Below are 20,462 nucleotides of genomic sequence, written 5' to 3'. Positions count from 1 at the left end.
GAAAGGAAATGATAACCTTACTTATTTCCCGCCGGTAGTGTCAGATCCCGGTGAAGATCATCTCCCTTTTCACGGCGATTTTGTCAGATCCCGGCGAGGAAGTTCCCGGCGATCTCAGCAGAGTACGTCGGCTAGAAGCTTGTATCTCCGGCATCCGAGCTTGCTCTTCGCTAGATTTCTCCAGCGATCCAAAGTTTTGTTTTTCTCCAAGAATCGTGCGTTCTTCTTCAATGAATTCTTATCTCTCGCTTCCGATCCGATCTCTCGGCTACCTACTGCGAATCGCTTCTCCTCCGGCGGTAATAGGTACTCTCGCCGGGAAATCCGCTTTTCTTCATTCGGAGATTTTTCAGGCAAGGATTGAGCTATCTCGAGCAGGAACTCGAAAACTTTTCTCTTTTTGCTCGATTGCTTTTCTTCCTCATGTAGACACCACTCGCAACACCAGATCTCCATGTCTATGTTCGGATACAACCTGCTACAATACCTAAATTTTCCGAACAGAAGAACAAACAGATTACTAACATAAAAAGGAAATTTTTACAAAGAAAACTTAAAAAAACAGACGATTTCGTTTCCAATAATTCGAAAAAACATTTACGAACAAGAAACAAAGCTTTTCGGACCGTACAAGCTACAAACAGGTTCGATTTCGTTTCCGATCATTCAAAAAACGTAAAGATATGGAGATGGCGAAAGAAAAATTAATTTTTCGCCTGAAATTCATCGCAAACTGATAGAAAGAAGAGTTAGAAAGAGATTTACGTGTGTTGATGCCTAAAACCGCATTTTCTGCAGAGAATCAAAGCGGTTGGAAAGCCGATATCGCCGCATAAATTGCAAACAATCTCGATTTCGCCATTTCGAAGCTCTCGATCAGGTTCTCGTTCCATGAAAAATCAGATGAAAGGACAGAAGGAAAAAGAAGAAAAGGACTGAGATAAAGGAAAGATTTTCTTTTCCTTTTTATATACGACCAAAACCTAGGTTCTCTTTTTCTTCCGCTTCCAGAAGAATAAAAGAGATGCTCGAATCAAATAACCGATCTAGATTTTTATAATTACATCCAAAACCGGGAAACTGGTATTGACACTACCCTGTTTTAATAATTGCATTAACTCACCTTGTCTTTTATTTTGTTATTGGCTTCTGACAGCCTTTTGGAATCCCAATAATAAAAACTTACTGTTGTTAAATAATAAAAGACATGATGATTTAGTGCAATTGTAAAATATGATCGTGCCAATATCAGTGGCCGAAAAATCGCCCGGTTGCTTCCGGTTCTTGTCCGGTCTGATACTTGTCGTCCTGTGGTGATTACGTGTCGGTTATTCATTAGCTCTAGCTTCAAAACAGGCAGTTTTTTGAAACAATTTAATTGCGATTACACGTGTGTTTCGTTTTATTCATGTTTTTGTCCTCTCCTGACTCCAAACAGAGGCGGAGAATAAGGCGATTAAAAACAGGAAGAGGCGGTTAATGCTATCCGAATGGTTTGGTGCAGTTGGTGGGGCCTAGACCTGGCAAAAAGTGACCCGGACCCGCGGGTCCACCCGGCCCGCCCGTAAATTACGGTTCGGGTCAGTGGGTCACCAATCAGTGACCCATTTGAAATTGACCCGCGGTTCCACTCGGCCTGTCAAAACTGGGTAACTTGTATTATTTCCATGTATTTTTTTCCGTAATTGTTATATTTTAGACATTCTTTTGGTTTTTTTTTCCCGTAATTTTTCTACACTGCTTCCATTTTTCTTAATTTCTCATTTAAAACCTAGTAGTCCGTGATTATTATTTATTGGTAGCCACCTTTTCACAAAACGTACTCCTACCAATCTTTGTTGTTTTCACCACGGACAATAAGACAAATCTCTCAAACAGTCAACATAAATAGTTGGCGAAGGTGGCTAGCAAATCCCTATACAAATAAAAAAATCTTAAAAAATATGTAAAAAATCCGGGTGACCCATAGGTCGACCCGACCCGTACGGGCCTGGTGCGGGTCCAAGCTTAGTGACCCATAAAATTTTTCGGGTCGGCCCGCCTCACCCGTTTGCCAGGTCTAGTAGCACCACCACAAGTAGATGCAAACATGGGACATGTATATTTAATTGGGAACGTTGATCTGAGGGACCATAATGAGGTGACCCACATGATCTTGGTCTCATCTCTAAGTTTGATGCTTAATGGAGTCACCTAATCCCCTTTTTAACATTTATACTCTTCTTTGCATTTTCCACGTCCTTTTGTTTGTTTTCCACAAAGTAATGTCATCTTCAAGAAAAGACAAATAAAATGAGTGGATATTTCATTTCCATCTTAGACTATTAGTATGAATGGATGTATCATTTCCATATATAAGATTCAAATATATAGTTATCAATGATGCAATGACAATGACACTCGCTTTTCCACATTTCCATTTCCACCTCATTATGCTTCTCTTTTCCTGAAAAATAACTCCGTTATCCCATGAGGCCATGAAATTTTATATTATATTGGGAGTATAAGTCTATGAAAACATACAATTATAAAAAGTATTGTGGGCCCCACCTATTTGGACGTTCATATCCTTTCAGTTGGGTCCTCATTTTAGATAGATTGTAATGTACTCAAAAAATCTTTTCATTGCCAACCACTGACATGTCCTGTTTGGCAATCATGAAATATTTTTCAAGGAAAATTAGTTTACCAATTGTTGATATATGTATAGAGAGAGGGCATGAGTGGGAAGAAGGTGCGCAATGGCCGAAAAATAGGGAAAACAAAAACTCTATTTTGAGTAATGTTTTTCATTTCCTTGTTTTTTAGCCATTTCTCACCCTCTCCCCTCACTCATGCTCTCTCAATTCTCTTCCTCATCTACCTTGGGTAACCTTGGATAGCAGGAGAAAGGAAAAATATTTCAAAAAGTTCTTACTTTTTTTTACGGACAAAAAAAGACAACCTAATCAATCCTATTCAATTTTTATTTCGAGGGAGCTCCAAGATGATATAACTCCTAATTATCCATAGTTATCAGCATGGTTTAAAATTTCGGTTTCGGTAACCTTTTCGGACCCCACCAAAAACCGAAATTTGGTTTCAAATTCCGGACCCAAATTTTGAAATTTTGGCCGAAATTTTGTAACACTTTAAAAAAAATAAAAAATAATGCCATTAAATCAAAATTACCGAAATTTGGTAAATGGCGAAAAAATGAATTTCGGAAAATTTCAGTTTCGATCCCTATCCCCCTAAATTGCGGAAAGAAAAACTTTTCCATTAGAAATTATGCATACCATCCAATCAACGTTGTGTTTCATGTCGATCACATGCTAAAATCCTAACGAAATTTCTCCTCATGTTGAAAGTAAGTTTACAACGCAAAACACGTTTAAATATGAAGACCAGCTAAGCAGTCAACATCGGCCACGCAGTTCAGGTTCACAAGCTCCCATTGGTCATTGGTGAGTCCACATCAGACTATCCAATAGGACCTTGTGGACCCCATCTCTCTTCTCTTCTCTCCCAAGAAATTAAAATATAGAGACAAAGTCAGTAAAGCCGTAAAAAGATGGTGTGTAAAACGTTTAGTTTTTAGAGGAATTCAATAGAATATATGGAGGGAAACATGGGGATGATTGGAGTTGGGTTGTTATCACGTGACCCACCAAACAAGCATTCACCGGACCATGATCTTTTATACCTAAAATGAAAAAATCAAGAAAACTTGAGTTAGTAAAACGTTGGAAATTTGGAAAACTTGAGTTAGTTAAACTTGAGATGTGACAGACCAGCTGCGAAATGCCTTTCACGTTGGACCTAGCAATTCCTGGAAAATTAACATTATAAGATATTTTCTTTTGACAAATTATTTTTATTAGATCCAAACAAAAACAGCCCCAAAAGGCAATCTTTGGCAACCATAAAATTTTATTTCATGGGATATTTGGTTGCATTCATCAACCATTCTCCACCCACGTTGTAGGTTTGGTGAACGAGAAATTTAGAGAAATCCTGATAATGTAGTTTGGCAACTTGGATCCGACCAGCCCATTCATTATGGTCGTTTTTGCTGCACGCAAGGCGAAATAAGTGAGAAAAATGAGAAGCCTTGCCAAACATGTGTTGTAAAAAGATAGATGAAGGGACTGGTCTTCGGCTTACACCCAAATTGGTGAAACTTGAACCCGAATTTGGAGTTACTCGAACCTGAATTATATGTACTGTTGTAAATTTCAGAATGAGAATAAACTGTTAAAACTCATATTGCACCTATTGATTTAATGAAAACCCTTTTAAAAATAAGATTGCTGGTGAAGGAGGAAGAACGACCGAGTCGTGCCACATAGTCACTCTCATTAAGAGTCGCGGTGCAAATGGGATCCGCAAATCGATGCTCTCAACTTTTTTATATATAAATTTCCCGATCCGCCCCGGGGTCGTTATCTTTCCGGGTTTAAAAAAAAAAGAAAAAAAGAGTTCCAACAGACATGCCCTCGCTTTCGAGTCCACTTCGAATCACCTTAGATCTGTGCTCAAACACGAAATGGAATGGAGGAGGAGAAAGGAGCAAAAATACAAGGAGAGAAATCTGTATTTTTCTCTATAAAACTACTATATTTATGTAACAAACAATATCCTTCTTTCTCTGTATTTTTGGCGGAGATCAGTTCTATTTTTATAGATAGAACACCACCCTTGGAAGCAACCAAAACTATTTATGGAAAAAATCAAAACTATTTTTGGCCAAAAAGATATTTTTTATTTACCCAAACCACGGCCTGGTACGCGCATGTGTATTATATGAAAATTGGGTCACCGAACAAATTCTAATGCCCCTAAAGGCCTAAGCCTTTCCTTCACTCTACCTCTTATAAGGAGGTGAAAGTCACTTGAACTTTTCAATGTGGGACTGAAAAAAACTACAGTTGGAGTTCAAACACACTCACACACTGCAGGCGAAATGAGACCGTCAAGCTTCAGCCTCACTTCAATAATTGCCATCTTGTTTCTAGTCGTGATCCAGGAGCGCCGCTTTTAAGGCTTTTACATCACAAGGGACAGCTTGGATCAGCCCAAGCGCCATGAAGTTAAACTCAAGTAACCTTCAATCAAGTCCATGGAAAATGAAACAGAATGTACCGGTTTTTTAGCATGTGCAACCATCAAACCAGAGACCAAAGCAGGGCTTGACGAAACAGAAAGTATCATGGTATGTCATCCTTCCCTGAAATGGAACGTCGAATGCTACAGCAAGAACTAGCATTCAAGTCGATCTATTACAACCTAGGTTTTGGGTTCAAGTCTTAAAGCACCAAACCATACAAGATCTTTTGAAAACAAATCGATATTCTTTATTTTGAATCTTCTCTCCAAAATTTTAGTTCATATTTTAGTTTTTGACTTCAAAATTTCTAACAACATGCCCTTAACTTATGAAATTTCAAGAGAATAGGAGAGAATCGAGAGGGCGTGAGTGAGGAGACGGTTCCAAGTGGCTAGAAAATGAGGAAAACAAAAACTCTTTTTTGAAGATGTTTTCTTTTCCCTGTTTTTTAGCCACATCCCACCATCCTCACTCATGCCCTTTCAATTCTCTCCCTCTCTCACCATCCTTCCACTCTCCCACCAATTCATAAGGAAGTATTCCATGCAAAAAAACTTTCATGGTTGCCTGATATGGCCTAAAATAACTCCATTGTAAAACAATTTAGTGAGTAAAACTTTTACATGGTAGTCTTTTGACTGCAAAGTTTTCATTTTCTATTGATTCATTGCACCCAATAAAACGATATGTAATCGAACTTGTTGGATTCTTCCAAGAAGTTTCTGATGGCGAGCCCATGTTTTCTTGTGTTATCAATGCGGGAAGAGAAGGCTATGGCTAGATGAGAAATGGGGAATAATAGGAGAAGATATTTTTGTTGTTGTTGGATTTCAGGTCGGATTCTTGGGTTGAATTTTCCCCATTTTTTATTTTTTTGTTTTTACGAGAAAGCCGGGGTTAGGCAAGACGCCCACCAGATATAAATAAAAACAAAGGAGAATACATGATCAAGGCCCCAAGAGCCACAAAAGGGAAAACAAACTACAATTCAACAAAGAAAATAATAGGAAACAGAACCCCAACCACCGGAGGCAAGAGCAGGCAGATCCACCCAGAACAGACCCAAATCGAAGACAGCAGGATTCTTCAGAGGCCAACGAGATCAGCCCAATCTAGGATAGACTTGACCCTTTTCATCTGCTACAATCAAGTCCAGCAACTCGGGCGACGCAAGGAATAGAACAATATCAAAGCCTTTAAGAGGGCAATGGGTCTTGGAAAGGTAATCAGCTGCTGCATTCCCTTCCCTCCAGATATGGGAAATCTTCCATCTAGAGAGCTGGGCCAGCAAGTATTTGATCTTACTTACAGTGGTAATACTTTTCCAAGGGATGATTGATTTGCCTTGTGATACTTCCACAACGAAGAGAGAGTCTGATTCGATCCAAATATTCAAAATGCCGATTTTCAAGAGCCATGTTCTCTACTGAGGTCACAAAAGCAGAGATTCTCGGGCTTGAATTCTCCATTTGAGAGAGAGAGAGAGAGAGAGAGAGAGAGAGAGAGAGAGAGAGAGAGAGAGAGAGAGCGCATCTATAACCATCAATCACAAATCTCCCAAAGAGTCTAAAGGTTTACCAAATTGAGCTAATGAGCTATCTAGGTAAACATGGTCGTGTTTGGCACAAACACACCCGAAAATTCTCATGGCAACCTGAAGTACCTCCTTAGGAAGTTCTTTTTCAACTTTGTCAATGGACTTGAGTCAGATGGACACTACAAGAAATACAATCATTGGTGACAGTCAAAATCCATAGCTATACATTCAGCGACGGATTCATATTTTAAGATCTGATTAGGATATGAAAATTTTGGATCCATACTCCAAGATGTGCAGACGTGTCCAAAAATCTAATTAGGGTTCGATGAATTATAAAAAATGGCCTAATAGTGTAGCATAAATTATAACATTATTTTTATAATTTTTCATAACATAGTTTAATGGGATTTGCTTGACAATTTCATAGGAATTCGGTTCTTGGCTCACTTTTGCAAGAGAGACCACGTCGGTTGAAGTATATGAATGAGACAAAATTTGGTAAGCCTGTGAGGCTGTTCTCTAATGCAAAAGTGGGCCACAAAATGGCTTTGTGCGGAATTGCCTAGCAAATCCCTAGTTTGGTATATATTAGGTTACTTTCGTAAATTTCAGAACAATGGTGCCTTATTGCACTAGATAGTACTAGAGAAATTATATGGTGCCCGCCCGTGAAGTCCCTTGAAGACAGTATGACAAAAGCACTGTCCGTGATATTTGATCCAACAGCAGCCTCTTAAAACGCGAGCTGCTGTTGATTAAATATCAAGGGTGGTAGGCTCATGAGGTCCCTTTAAAACACGAGCTGTTGTTGATTAAATAAAAGGGTGGTAGGCTCATGAGGTCCCTTGTAGACAGTACGACAGAATCCCCTTTATCCAACAGCAGCCTCTTAAAAAGTGAGCTTCTGTTGGATCAAATATCAAGGCGATATGGCCTGGTAGAGGCTTCACGCTCGGTCACCATGTAAAAACTCGTTAGTAATATACTTAGGGTGTGTTTGGCGTACCGTTTGAAATAGCGTTTAAAACGCCGTTTTGCAAAACGGTGTTTTGGTTCAAAACGGTGTTTTGCCAAACGGCGTTTTCATGTTTGGTTGGCCAGATCAAAACGGCATATTAAACGGCAAACGGAGGTATTGTGTGTTTGGTTACAAATGCCACAAAACAGAGTTTTAGTGGTAAAATGACCAAAAAGGGCATTGTTTGGTTGGCCTCAATGTAACTCAACTACTCTCTCATTAGGCCAAATATTAAAAGGTCATTAAGATCTCATTCAAACACTACTAAAATTAAACATCATTGCCAAAAAAAATACAAAACAAAAGGTATAGGGTATGCTAAAGAGGAGGTGGGAAATCATTTTCAATTCAGGAAAAAACAGACAAGTTTCTCACATGGTGATGGGTAGGGTAGTGGACTAGTGGGTCTCACTATCATATCTTTAAAAAGTGGGACCCACCTTTTGACTCATAAATACACGATATCCTCATAATTTTGCAGGTGGCCCCACTATCTTTCACATCCAGATTATTTGTCGGTGGGTCGGCCGATAAACTCTGGTTCCGCCCACTGCCTATCTTTCACGGAGCCATTACGAGACGTGTAATCCAGTAAAAGAGAGGTCTTTTTTCAAAGAATTGTGCATGTATAGAAGGCCCCTATGGTCATATTTGTATGGCAAGAATTTTGTGGAAAAGTTAGGGAAGGAAAAATATTTCTAAAATTTCTTACTTTTTTTAGGCTTGAAAAAAAGATAATCGGAACAAACCCAATTCAAATTTTGTTTAGAGAGACTTACAATTTATGATAATATCCTTCCAAATTAATCATAATCAGAGATTTTGTACGGTGTAATGTAAGCTCTTCCAAAAAAACAAAGGTGTAAAAATGGGTTTGGTGAGGGTAAACATGTAAAAACCCAAAACCCAAAACTCCGTTCAAAACGGCGTTTTGCAAACGGACCTCTCCCCCTCCGTTTGCAAAACACCGTTTTGAGGGTTCAAAACGGTGTTTCAAACGGCGTTTCAAACGGAGGCTGCGCACCCAAACACTCCCAAACGGCCGTTTGGCCTCAAAACGGTGTTTCAAACGCCAAACGGCGTTTTAAACGGTACGCCAAACACGCACTTAAGAGGTATTCTAAACTGACCCTTGTAGCAATGGGGTGAAAGGGCGCCCCTGTTGGCTGTAAGGATAGTTATGCATTTAATAATGGTTGAAAGTCAAAGTCCATTAAATGCATAACAGCCTCTTGCAGTGGGTGGGGGCACCCTTTTCACCCCATTTCTACAAGGGCTCATGTTCTTTGGTGCCAAACATTCCTAATCTAAACAGAGTTAAATTCAAACATACAGTAGGATGCTAAGAATCCTCCAATTAAGATTCAGTCAGAATATGATTGGACCAAATTGTCACTTGGACATGAGTGAATGAGATTCGATGCTGGTATGCCGACTAACACCCTTATTTTTTTTTCCCCAAACTAATAGAGAGGGACTCTTACTTTTTGTTGAACTAAGACGAGACCATCCGCGAAAAGCCTTCTGCGATGGATGCTAGCAAATTGCAACACTGCAAAAAAGCCTTCTTCGATGGACGCTAGCAAATCCGCCAAATGCAACAGACCATCCGCGAAAAGCCTTCTGCAATGGACGCTAGCAAATCCCTTTCTCATGATATTTACCTTACTGCTAATCCAATGGGCCCACACAGGAAGGGTGGGCCACAATCCAACAACTTAAACCATCCTATTGATTGGCAACTAATCGGACGGTTAGGATCACCCAAATCAAACCGGCTTCACTGCGCACGTGTCCAATAATATGAAGGGCTACTTTAGTCATTCCAGGATCTCGAGAGTAATTATTTCTTCTGCGAATTTCATTCGTTTCACGCGTTAGTATTTTCCGGTGATTTTCTTTCACGCGTTTTTTGCAACAAAAAATGAACGGAAAGTTTGTTCGTTTCTTCCACGTACGGAGAATGCGGACGAAAATCGCAAGCGGTTTGCTGCGGTTAAAGCTCTTTTTGGTTTCCATGTTTAACGAACTTCATTTTCGTACACTTTCCGCGAAATTTCCATTTCCATTGAATTCCCGTCTTTCTCTGCGACAATCACTCTCTTCCAACTTTACTTCTACATTTCTCTTCTTTCTCTTCATTTCCACGAAACCTCACCCTTCGTCTCTCTCTCTCTCTCTCTCTCAAAACAAACCCTAGACTTTTCTATTCTCTCAAAAACACGTCTCTACGTTTCGCCATTCGCTTTTCTCAAATTCCATTTCCACGTGGAAAAATCCAAGGAAAACGATCAAATACTTCGGCGTTCAACGGTAAGCGTGTTGAGTGGAAATATTTTCTTATACGTGGTTTTATTTCTTTTCAATTCTTTGATTTATTGTTACTTTACGAAAACCCTACATCTTGGAATTGAGAGAATGATGCGAGGAAAAAGGTACATTCGTTTTGTTTAGGCCCTGTTTGGATTGCAAGAAAAACATTTTTTTATGGATTTTTTTTCTTCTTTCCACGATTTAGAGGAAGCTGATATGATTATGGTTGATTTAGAGTGATATTATCATAAATTGAAGGTCAATTTAAGAAAAAATTGAATTGGATTGGTTCGAATTATCTCTTTTAATATATAAAAACAAAGTTTGAAAATTTTGAAATATTTTCCTTTCCGAACTTTTCCTTCAAACTTTTCCAGAAATTTCTCACAAACATTTGGGTATTTTCTTTCGAATGAATTGGTTGCTTTTGATTTTGAGATGATACGAGAAATTCTATGTTTTTTTATTATCTTTTTTTGGTTCCTTTATATCGTTTTTTTGGCAACTGTCTTTAAGAATCGAGAATTTCAATTTCTTCTCATATTTGCTAAGTCTTATGATGCAAATCTATTGCTAGTAGAGGAGAGAGGATGCCATGTCGGTATATGTCTATGTGTGTGTGAAAAATGTTATTTTTTTTATAGTTGCATGAATTTCTTACTGAAGTCTTTCCCATTTCCTGCACACATTGATCCTCAAAAAGCTCATTTTCTGCTTTTTGATTGCTGACTTGCTTCCCTTATGGGCAATAAGATCTGAAGCTAAGTTGTTTCGAATGAATAAACAATGTTGCTCGAGAATTAAAAATAGGCTAAATAAATTAGTCACTCAGGATGTTCAAGGCTACTCTACATCCTTCCATTTCTCGTCTTCTTCATGCACAAGATTAAAATCCATACCTATGCTCATCATTTCAATCTATATGTTATGTAGCAGACAAATTAAACGTTTTTATTCAAATCTGGATTGTTTGATGGCAGCTATCAAGCTCTTATTTTGCTTGTTTTATCATTAAGTTGTTTGTGGAATAGTGTTTGGACTAATTTCTGAATAATACACTTGCTACATTTGGTAAATCCCATCCTGCATCTACGCTGTTTTGAGTTTAATTTGATAGGCTGCACTTGTCATTAATTGATTGTAGCAAAACTGTTGCGGTTTTTTGGATTCTATACAATGATTCATGGGCCATGGCTAGTCTATCTTATTTTATAATGAGACATTATGTTTTTCACTCTAATGCTAGAACACTAACATGTACTTTATTCGTTCAGTGATTTCCGTTCGTGGAATGGGTGACTCGCTATTCCTGTATATCATATGGCTAATACTAGCGACATGTCACAAAGGATTGTAGTAAATTCTCATCTTGAAGTGAGTTCTCTTTATGTTTATTTCTGTGTCATCTCTCATTTATCAATGTAATCACATAGTATGCTTTATGTTGACCACTCGATGCAACTCGTGAGCGTTGCATTGCTATTAATACCAGGAAATTCGTACTTTAGTGTTTTTTTTATCCTGAAGCAGTGGGAGCCGGGTTTTTCCCGTGTTTGAACAGGACGACAAGGGATCACCACAATCGGGTTTTCAGTATATAGGGGGTGTTATTTGATCTGCGCTACTTGCAGACTCGGGACCGTAGTCCTAACTTCGCAAATTTAGAGAAAATTCAAAGTCGCCACCTAGGTTAGGGCCTAAAACCCATGTCTATTCTTCCAAAGAAATGAGTAACGACTCGAAATTTTTTAGAAGAATAGTAATCAGGGGTTCCTTTGCTCTGAACCTAGATACTTATATTTTGCTCTGTTTGCTTAAGGCATGGTCCTTACAGATATCAGGGTAAAGGTTGTGGTTACAATTGGGGAAGGTTTTAGGCACCCCTCTTGCCCTACTTAATCTAGTTTCTTAACTTAGATTGGCATTTTAGAAGGATTTAAAATAGAAGAATTTGATTTTTATTTCCCTTGTTAGATTATACTTAATTCTGAATGTAAATGAAATAAACTTACAGAAGAAAACGAAAATAAGCGATAGTTAACTTGATCGGTATTGTAAGTTGTATACGGCCCCCGAAGGAACTCACGATTCAAGTTAAACTTAAATCAAATGGAAAATGACTGTACATAATGTAAAAAAGCAAGTCAGAGGGATTTACATCACAAGGTATCGGCCGTAGCGGAACAACTCTTGTGACATCTCAACCTCGTACCTTATTTGTGCAGAAAGCTGTAAATTGCAGAAAGTAAAGTGCAAGTCGGAGGAATTTTTGTTTCGAGCACTCGGCCGTAGCGGAACAAGTCTCTTTGACATCTCAACCTCGTACCTTACTTGTACATAAAACTGTAAATTGCAGAAAGTAAAAGAGAGGTAGAGGGATTTGACATCAGAAATGATGAAACCCACCCTTCCCATTTTGTAAATACCCAATAGAAAAGTAAATGGATTACATTTTTTTGATTGTATCATAAGTTACTTTCGGCAGAGCCAGATTTCGCAACTTACTTTACGATAGAAAAGTAAATTGATTACATTTTTTAGGTTTTTTTGTCTTACCACTAGAGAGTTGGGCAGCGCAACTACGCTTGTTGGAAGAAGGAGACTTCCAAGGTTGCCGAAATTTCGGCAGGACGAAGGCTAGCTATTGAAAATATGACGTTAGGTTCTCTGAAATTCGGCAGCGCTACCACGCTGTGCTGGAAAGGGAACCTTCGAGGCTGCAGAGAAATCAGCACCGCAACGGCGCTGTATAGCCGAATTGCCTCCGAATTTGCCGAGATTTCAGCAGAACAACGGCGCTACTATGAAAAAGTAGCTCGTAGTTTTGTGAAATTCAACAGAACAATGGCGTAAACAATAAAAAGACGCTCAGAACCTTTAGAAATTTGGCTAAGTACTGACGTCCGAAATGAGCTACCTAGTATTTCTCTGCTTTCTCTCTTCTAAAGCAAGCTAACTAGGGTTTCTGTCTGATTTACTTGCAGAGGTTTGAGGCTTGAAAAAGAGAGAAATACACCGAAAAAGGGTGTATACTCCGAAAAAGGATGTACACACCTGAGGGGAGAGAGAGAAGAGGGATAAGTGTTAAAAGACCGAGAAGGGTGTATACACCGAAAAAGGATGTATACACCTGAGGGGAGAGGGTAAAAAAATCTGGTTTCGACCAGAATTCGTATGGGACGAATTATAATTCGTCTGGGACGAATTTGGTGATGACATCACCCATAAATATCTGAGTGATGTCGTCCTCAGTCGCCGCAATAGTTCGTCTCTTTTCTGTTTTGTTTTGTAGTGTTTTCGTCTCTTATCGGCACTTTTGGTCGTCCATATCTCTTCCAATTGGACTTCGATTCGCACGTGATCAGGTCTGTTAGATTCCTTGTGTTCAGGGCTTTCCAATGAATTTGACATCGGGCGCTTTCGAGAGAGAGGGTGTCCTTTGGGTGCTAAAAAGAGATTTTCGAACCCTAGGTTAACCTACCGATTGGGAGTGCTGTGTGCAGACGGACTTACCGGTTTATGCCGTAAAAGACAGGTGCTGTGTAGACAGGCTTTTGGTTTGCCGAAAAAAGGCGGGTACTGTGTTAAAATAGGCTTTCGGTGGTTGAAAACATCGTTAGGTACCCTAAAGTAGTAGTGTCTAAGCCTTTGAGTGGATCCATACGAGAGACGAGGTAGATTCTTTGTGATAGCAAGTAGTGCTAAGCCTTTGAGTGGCCCACACTAATGCTAGACAAGTTTTCTCCAATTGAGTGTAATTTAGTTCATAATCTAACATCTTCATTGATACAGGCATTCAGAGTTTCATAATCTAACATCTTCATGTGATGTAAAGCATAAATTTGGTTGTTTAGCCTATCGTCTGATCATCTGAGGACAAGATCTCTTTTCTTCATTGAAGCTTTCTTATTCTTAATGCTGTTTAGTGATGGCTGCTGACAAATTGCATGATAGTACAGTTGGGATCACCTGATGGAATTTCAGAACATGAGTTGTTTGAGGATGAGAGCTTGGTAAGCCCCATGGCATTTGCTAAAAAGGCGCATGGCTTGGATTCAGTTCAGAACGGTTCCTTTTCGGGTGTGCAACAAGGATGGAACACCAAATCTATAAGGAGTAGAATGTTCAGGAGTGTAAAGATTGTTGTATTCTCGGCCAAAATTAACTTGCTAATGCCTTTTGGCCCTATAGCAATCCTGGTCCATAATCTTTCCGGTCATCATGTGAGTTGCACCAATCTTTATTGGTATATTTGGAAGCTTGATTAAATCCCTAAAGCCTATATGTTCTCACTCGTGCAGTATACTATGTTCAGTCTATGTCCTCAGCAGGACTATTTCATTTATCGAGCCATTGTTTATTGTCCAGTTGATGCCTTGCTTTATTTTTCCTTGGATGTTTTACCGAGTGATTTATTTCTCAAGGTGGATTGCAGGGATGGGTCTTCTTTCTAAGCTTGTTGGGTATAACACCTTTGGCAGAGCGTTTGGGTTATGCGACAGAGTATTTATCTATTACTCCCTACTTTTTATCTTATAGTATTTTTTGCTGATCTTTTCCTGTTCAGTCATGCATCTTGACTAGTTCCTAATACAATTCTATTTTCCCTTTGATGTAGGCAGCTAGCATTCTTCACAGGAGCCACAGGTAAATTTTTCATTATATGTTTATTTTTATGAAAAGATGCCTTTTTCTTTCTCTTGGAGTAGCATATAATCCATTTTATTCCATAATTCTTTCCAGAGTTGTTCAATTGCAAGGGAAGATGATGTTCATTTATTTTCTATCAATAAGGCTTTATTAAGGAAGGTACAAAGATATAATATACAAACAAAAGAAAATGAAATCACAAGAGAATAGAGTTTATTTTCTACCATTTGACTAGCTAGTCAAAAGGTAGATGATGTTGAAGCATCCTTGTCTCCATGCAAACTTTAGGAAGAGAATAAGTACAAAAAAAGAGGGGGACAAGAATAAGGGAACAGGTCTATGTTCATGTAGTATAGTTTGTGTAGTGGTGAATTTGTTTAATAGTATGAACACAGTAAGGGTAGGTCTCTTTAGAAGTTTCATGTGATATTCACGAATTTTTTATACTTGGAGAAATAAAATATTCATCTTTTGAGAGTAAATCCCTCAACTTGGTAGTGTGATGTGCCAAATCCATGGTTTAAGTCAAGACGTCTGTTTCTAATGCCTAACTGAAGTGATTATGCAAGGTTTTGTTGCAGCATTAGAGGTGCAACTTTGGTAGAGTTGGGTTGAGCTTTTGCTAAGAAATGAATTGGAATCAACCAGACCCTGAACTGATTTTATGGTAAAAGCTCTACCGAAATTCCCAAAAATCGACACGAGTTGGACCCCTATGCAGCATGCTATATACGAGCACAGGTATTAATTAACATGGGTGCCTGTGTCAGCATGGCCCTGAGGAAAGAACTTCCGTTGCCTATATTTTTTCATGTAGCATAATATTTAGGTATAATTTATATGGCTTTTTGGTCGGTAAACTGAGCTATATTTTCTATTTGTTTATTTTATGGCATTCATTCATAAAATAATATTTAATAGTAGAAAGTGAATATATGACTGATTACTCTGTTGATATGGGTGCATATGTCCTTGTGTAATTTACGCAAGCAGAGCAATCTGTTCACCATAATTTTAGTAAATAATTTTATAATTAGTAAGTGTATGCTTTATCATCTTCACCAGCATTATTATTATGCTATTCAATTTGCCTAAGTCCATGTGTGTCATCGATTATTATGTGGTCTACTCAGGCTCCATATGATTGGAATCATTTACACGCTCATTTAATTGGCATTTGCAGTTGGAGGTCTTTTAAATGCCACCTTCGGAAATGCAACGGAATTGATAATATCAATTTACGCACTGAAACATGGAATGATCCGTGTGGTTCAACAGTCACTATTAGGATCCATTTTATCAAATATGTTGCTAGTGCTTGGATGTGCTTTCTTCAGTGGTGGAATCATTTACTATAAGAAGGAGCAGGTCTTTAACAAGGTTGGCCAAAGTTCTAACTGGGATATTTTTCTCCCTTTATACTCTTCCTGTTTTTTTGGAACAAAAATTGGAATGTTTATACTTTTATGGGCAGGCAGCTGCCGTAGTGAACTCAGGATTGCTGTTGATGGCAGTCATGGGCCTACTTTTTCCGGCTGTCCTCCACTACACGCACACAGAGGTTCATTTTGGGAAGTCAGAGTTGGCCCTTTCAAGGTTTACCAGCTGCATTATGCTTGTGGCGTATGCGTCCTATCTTGTTTTTCAGCTGAAGAGTCATAAGGATCTTTATGACCCTGTCAATGAGGTTTGCCTTGTCAATCTTTCTGAGTAGAAGCTAGATTTGTTTTTGTCTGTTTACGTTTTGTAAAGGCTGCTAAAATTAGATGTCGTGATGCATGCACTAGAATATCGTAAAATGTTAGATATTCATAACACTTCTCATATGCAGATACTGTCTTGTCCACTTTTAGCCACCAAAACCATAGAAAACGTGATCTGTTTTCCACCAAATTTGAACTATTGGTAGTTGACTTGATAATGGTTCTCCATGCCAATTTTCAACTCATATGCTCCAACTTGGGACCCACAGTAGTAATTTGAATTTAGACCATATTTGTGCAAGACATCACCCTCATTGTTGAATAGAATGTCCTCGTTGATATTTTTTAATCCTTTATCATGAAGTTTTTTTGCAGTTTACTTTCTGAACTTTGGCATGGATTATTAAGTAATAATATGATATCAGGGGATTGAAGAGGGCTCAGATGATGAAGAAATTCCTGAGATCTCTCAATGGGAAGCCATCATCTGGCTTGCAATATTGACTGCATGGATCTCGTTCCTCTCAGAATACCTCGTTGGTGCCATAGAAGTAAGTTTTTTTTTCTTGGTCAATCATATTATTATTACATTGTCATTTGCTGTTAATTTCCAAATGCCATGAATAGCCAGCCAGAGAAGTTTAGAATAAAGAGAGGATTATTAATATGCAAAGAAGGGAGTGTGGGTATATGTACATACATAGATACATGCACACATACATGTATGACCTGGACACAAAAATCATTCTCAGGGTCATGAGAGACTTTAGACTCCGTAAGTAACTCAGTGAATTCTAAGAAGGGCAGACAATAAAATGATATATGAACAGCTGAACTGTTCTTAATAGATCTACTTGGCCTCCAACGGCACTCTTTTTTGGATTAGCTCCCCTTAGAATATTCAAGCCTCCATCTCGCAAGCCTTTTAAACTTCCAGTCTGAGTTTCTCCTTCAAAATATGAGTCTTTCCCTCTTCAATGTGTGTTCGTACTACATGCACACACACGAGAATGGTTGAGGACACCCTGGGAGGACACCAGGGGCAGTGCAGACACTGTTGCATGTCCTGCTTGTGATGGGGGCTTAATATTTTTTGAAAAGGATTTTGTTTTATTGTTTATGTAATCTTTTGGACTGGGATCCATTAAAAAAAATCTTTTGGACCGGGAGATTTGACCTTGTTTGTTCATGGCCCAATCAATTCGTTCCCACAATTTCCATCTGATCTGATTGCTATTAAGTATGGTTTATGACTATATCAACTTTCTGATTTCATTGCTTCGCAGGGAGCATCTGTCGCATGGAAAATGCCAGTTGCATTTATTAGTGTTATTCTGCTTCCAATTGTAGGGAATGCTGCAGAACATGCAAGTGCAATTATGTTTGCCATGAAAGACAAACTTGTAAGTGTGTCTGTGTTGCCAGAAAAAAAAAATCTTGTTTTATTTCACCTCTTTTTAACACAAATGAGTTCTTTTGTAGGACATTTCTTTGGGAGTTGCAATCGGGTCATCAACGCAGATATCCATGTTCGGGGTAGGGTATAAACCTTTAGTTTATTTATTTAGTTTATCAATGTAAATGCATTTATTTCCATATGCATTTGTTTTTTTGGGCTTCATGCCATAGGAGGAGAGGTCCTTGGAAATTTTTGTGTACTCATAACAAGAATCCTCTTTATTCATCTAAAAAAATAAGAAAGAAAAAAAAATCAAGAATCCTCTATGAGGATGGGATACCATCCGTAGGAAAGTGTATGTGATAAACAGGATGTCTTACATGACATGCACTAGTTATTTGGAAAACAAGTTGTGTCAACAACCGCCCTCCGTGCCAAAGTCACTAGTTTCTCTACACACCATGGCTTTAGACGCTAGAGGCCATAGACACGGTTGTAGTGGATTTCAGTTGCCTGACTAAAATTCCATGCACACGGTTTCCCCAAATGCTACTGATCAGTACCTCAGTTATTTTCATGTTTGTATATTTTTGTCACTGGGGAACGTTAGGAGTTAGGAACTACAGTTATTTGCATCTTTTAGTTTTTTAGTTGTGGTTACTCATCTCTAGCAATGTGATTATTATGGTTGCAGATTCCCTTCTGTGTGGTTGTGGGGTGGATTATGGGGCTCCCGATGGACTTAAATTTTCAACTTTTTGAGACGGCGACACTTTTTATTACAGTTTTAGTAGTAGCCTTCATGCTGCAGGTTTGTCTTGTAAATTTTGTAAATGATAAGAGAGGAAACATCTTATTACCACCATCGTGGCTAGCAAGGTTTTTCCTTTAGAGCTGAAATGTCAAAAATGCTATCACCAGTTGGCCTTGGTTTAGCAGCTTATTCTATTTATTTCTTTAAATTGGTCATTGACTGGAAATATATTGTTTCACCTCCAATTTTAACCAACATGATTCTCCAATAACAACCACTATTAATTTTTCACATAAGATTGCACATTTTCTATGTTTACTTCTTTAGTCTCCTTGTCATGACCTATGCAGTTTATTTGCAGGAGGGAACCTCTAACTACTTCAAAGGGCTAATGCTTATTCTCTGCTATCTGATAGTTGCTGCCAGTTTCTTTGTACATGTAGATCCTTCTGCTGTTGGTGAGTTACTTGTGGACCAGATAATTCAATGATACTATCTTACCAAAAATTTTCCATTGGGTTGTTTTCTCTCTTTGAATTCGTGATTATCTTTTTGTGCCGTAAATCTCTTTCTTTTGCCTTTTTTGCTAATTTAAAGTTCATAGAATCCAACATATTTTGGTAATGATGTTGATCAAAATGTTTTTGTATCTGTCAATAACCTCAACCATAATATATTATCATCATCCTTCCCTCATCTTCAATATCTTGAAGAATTTCCATCCTAATGTCAACAGTATTGCCTACTGCTGCTGGTTTGAAACCTTACTGCAATATTAAGTAGTAAACAATAATATTGCCATAATAGTCGATATTTCTTACTAAGCACAATTATTAATAAGTTACCATTTTCCATGTTCTTACTATATGTGATATGTATTACTCTTGTATCTTTCTGTTTATAATTCTTGTTCATAAAATTATTAATCAGGTCGTGGAATGAAAAACTTAACTTGGATTCAATGAAGACCCAAATTCTAGTAGACTTAAAACTCATTTGAGTAGTCAACCAACCTTTTCAAGTTTAAAAGGTTTTTCGTGTTTTTCAAGTACTTGTTCAAAGTTATATTGTGAGTATTCTAATGAGCGCAAATATTGTTCCTCATGTTTTTTTTTTCTTTGTGGTGTGTGTGTCACTGCCCAGCTGTAGTCTATCTTTTTTTTTAATTTGAGAAAGGCAACACCAAATTCAAGATAAAGAAAAATACATAACTGCAGGAGCAGATGTTTCCCCTTGGCTTGCATGTCTTTGCTAACTCCTGCTTTAGCCAGGGAGACGTTGAGACTGTTAACTTCCCTAATAGCATGGAAAAAAGAAAAATCCCCATCTTCAGATAAATTAGCAATTCTATTAATGATTGAGCCCAAGCGTCTTGAGGTGCCCACTGTTCATAAAACATTAATAGCAATTCTATTAATGTTTTGGATTTTTGTTAGTGCTAGCAACTTACTGAAAATGTGGTTTTGCAGAGGATAAGCCTCATCAGCCTTAGCAAGAAGCAAAAGATAAAGACTCGTGAGGTTTCCAAGAAAGCTAATGTCATTCACTCCACTGTATAGTTTTCAAGCCACTTTCCATTGGCGGACCCCTGCATGGCTCTGCCCTACGAGGCCCATTTCTTCTTGTGCAGCAGCAATATTATTCTTTGGCTCATGTAATAGATGTATGTGGATAGAATGGCTAGTTTCAGATAAAAAGTGTAAAGAGGGAGGAGAGGGGAAATCAGGTACAATAGATTCATTGCTTATTTGTTATTCTTTTTTGGCCCCTTGTTTTCTTTCAATCAATTAAGAGCATGGAGAAGCCCCTCACATATATGAGATCTTCCTCAGCTTTCTTAATCTTTAAAGGAAGGTTTTTTTATGTTTCTATAACTCCCATCTTTGGAATTCTTTTATAGTAGCATCCCTCTCATTACGAGATCTTGAATGCCTTGGTGTGGAATATTATAATATCTCTTGTTACCTTCTGAATTCTACGATTAATGAGGACTTGG

At 38.2% G+C, this 20,462-nt stretch overlaps 1 protein-coding gene across 5 annotated transcripts; it reads left to right on the top strand.

The window, feature by feature from the left end:
• The first annotated feature begins 9,672 nt into the window (after positions 1 to 9,672).
• On the top strand, positions 9,673 to 20,388 carry LOC143850885 (vacuolar cation/proton exchanger 5-like). Of its 5 annotated transcripts, none has more exons than XR_013236094.1 (13): positions 9,673 to 9,960; positions 11,235 to 11,334; positions 13,920 to 14,183; positions 14,396 to 14,463; positions 14,579 to 14,607; positions 15,794 to 15,990; positions 16,085 to 16,297; positions 16,739 to 16,864; positions 17,600 to 17,716; positions 17,796 to 17,849; positions 18,407 to 18,523; positions 18,817 to 18,924; positions 19,936 to 20,388. XR_013236094.1 is itself a non-coding variant. In XM_077360162.1 (13 exons), the coding sequence occupies exons 2-13, from the start codon at positions 11,281 to 11,283 to the stop codon at positions 19,956 to 19,958; spliced, it is 1,359 nt and encodes a 452-aa protein (XP_077216277.1). In that variant the 5' UTR covers positions 9,677 to 9,960; positions 11,235 to 11,280; the 3' UTR covers positions 19,959 to 20,388. The 5 variants fall into 5 exon arrangements, 4 of the variants coding, with proteins under 4 accessions (XP_077216277.1, XP_077216279.1, XP_077216278.1 ...); XM_077360162.1 differs by having other exon boundaries at positions 9,677 to 9,960; positions 18,828 to 18,924; XM_077360163.1 differs by lacking the exon at positions 9,673 to 9,960 and adding an exon at positions 10,034 to 10,082 and having other exon boundaries at positions 18,828 to 18,924.
• Positions 20,389 to 20,462: the final 74 nt, after the last annotated feature.

The sequence above is a fragment of the Tasmannia lanceolata genome, unplaced genomic scaffold, assembly GCF_043159265.1.
Source record: "Tasmannia lanceolata isolate RefF3 unplaced genomic scaffold, GAP_Taslan_0.1 ptg000018l, whole genome shotgun sequence".
Taxonomy (NCBI): Eukaryota; Viridiplantae; Streptophyta; class Magnoliopsida; order Canellales; family Winteraceae; genus Tasmannia; species Tasmannia lanceolata.
Note: the sequence above shows the minus strand (reverse complement) of the source record. Positions and strands in the feature narration are given on the sequence as shown.

Coding starts and splice junctions, on each gene's coding strand:
- LOC143850885 (XM_077360162.1), top strand. CDS start 11,281: ATGGCTAATACTAGCGACATGTCACAAAGGATTGTAGTAAATTCTCAT. Junction 14,184..14,395: donor ATAATCTTTCCGGTCATCAT/GTGAGTTGCACC, acceptor GGTGGATTGCAG/GGATGGGTCTTCTTTCTAAG. Junction 18,524..18,827: donor TAGTAGCCTTCATGCTGCAG/GTTTGTCTTGTA, acceptor GTTTATTTGCAG/GAGGGAACCTCTAACTACTT.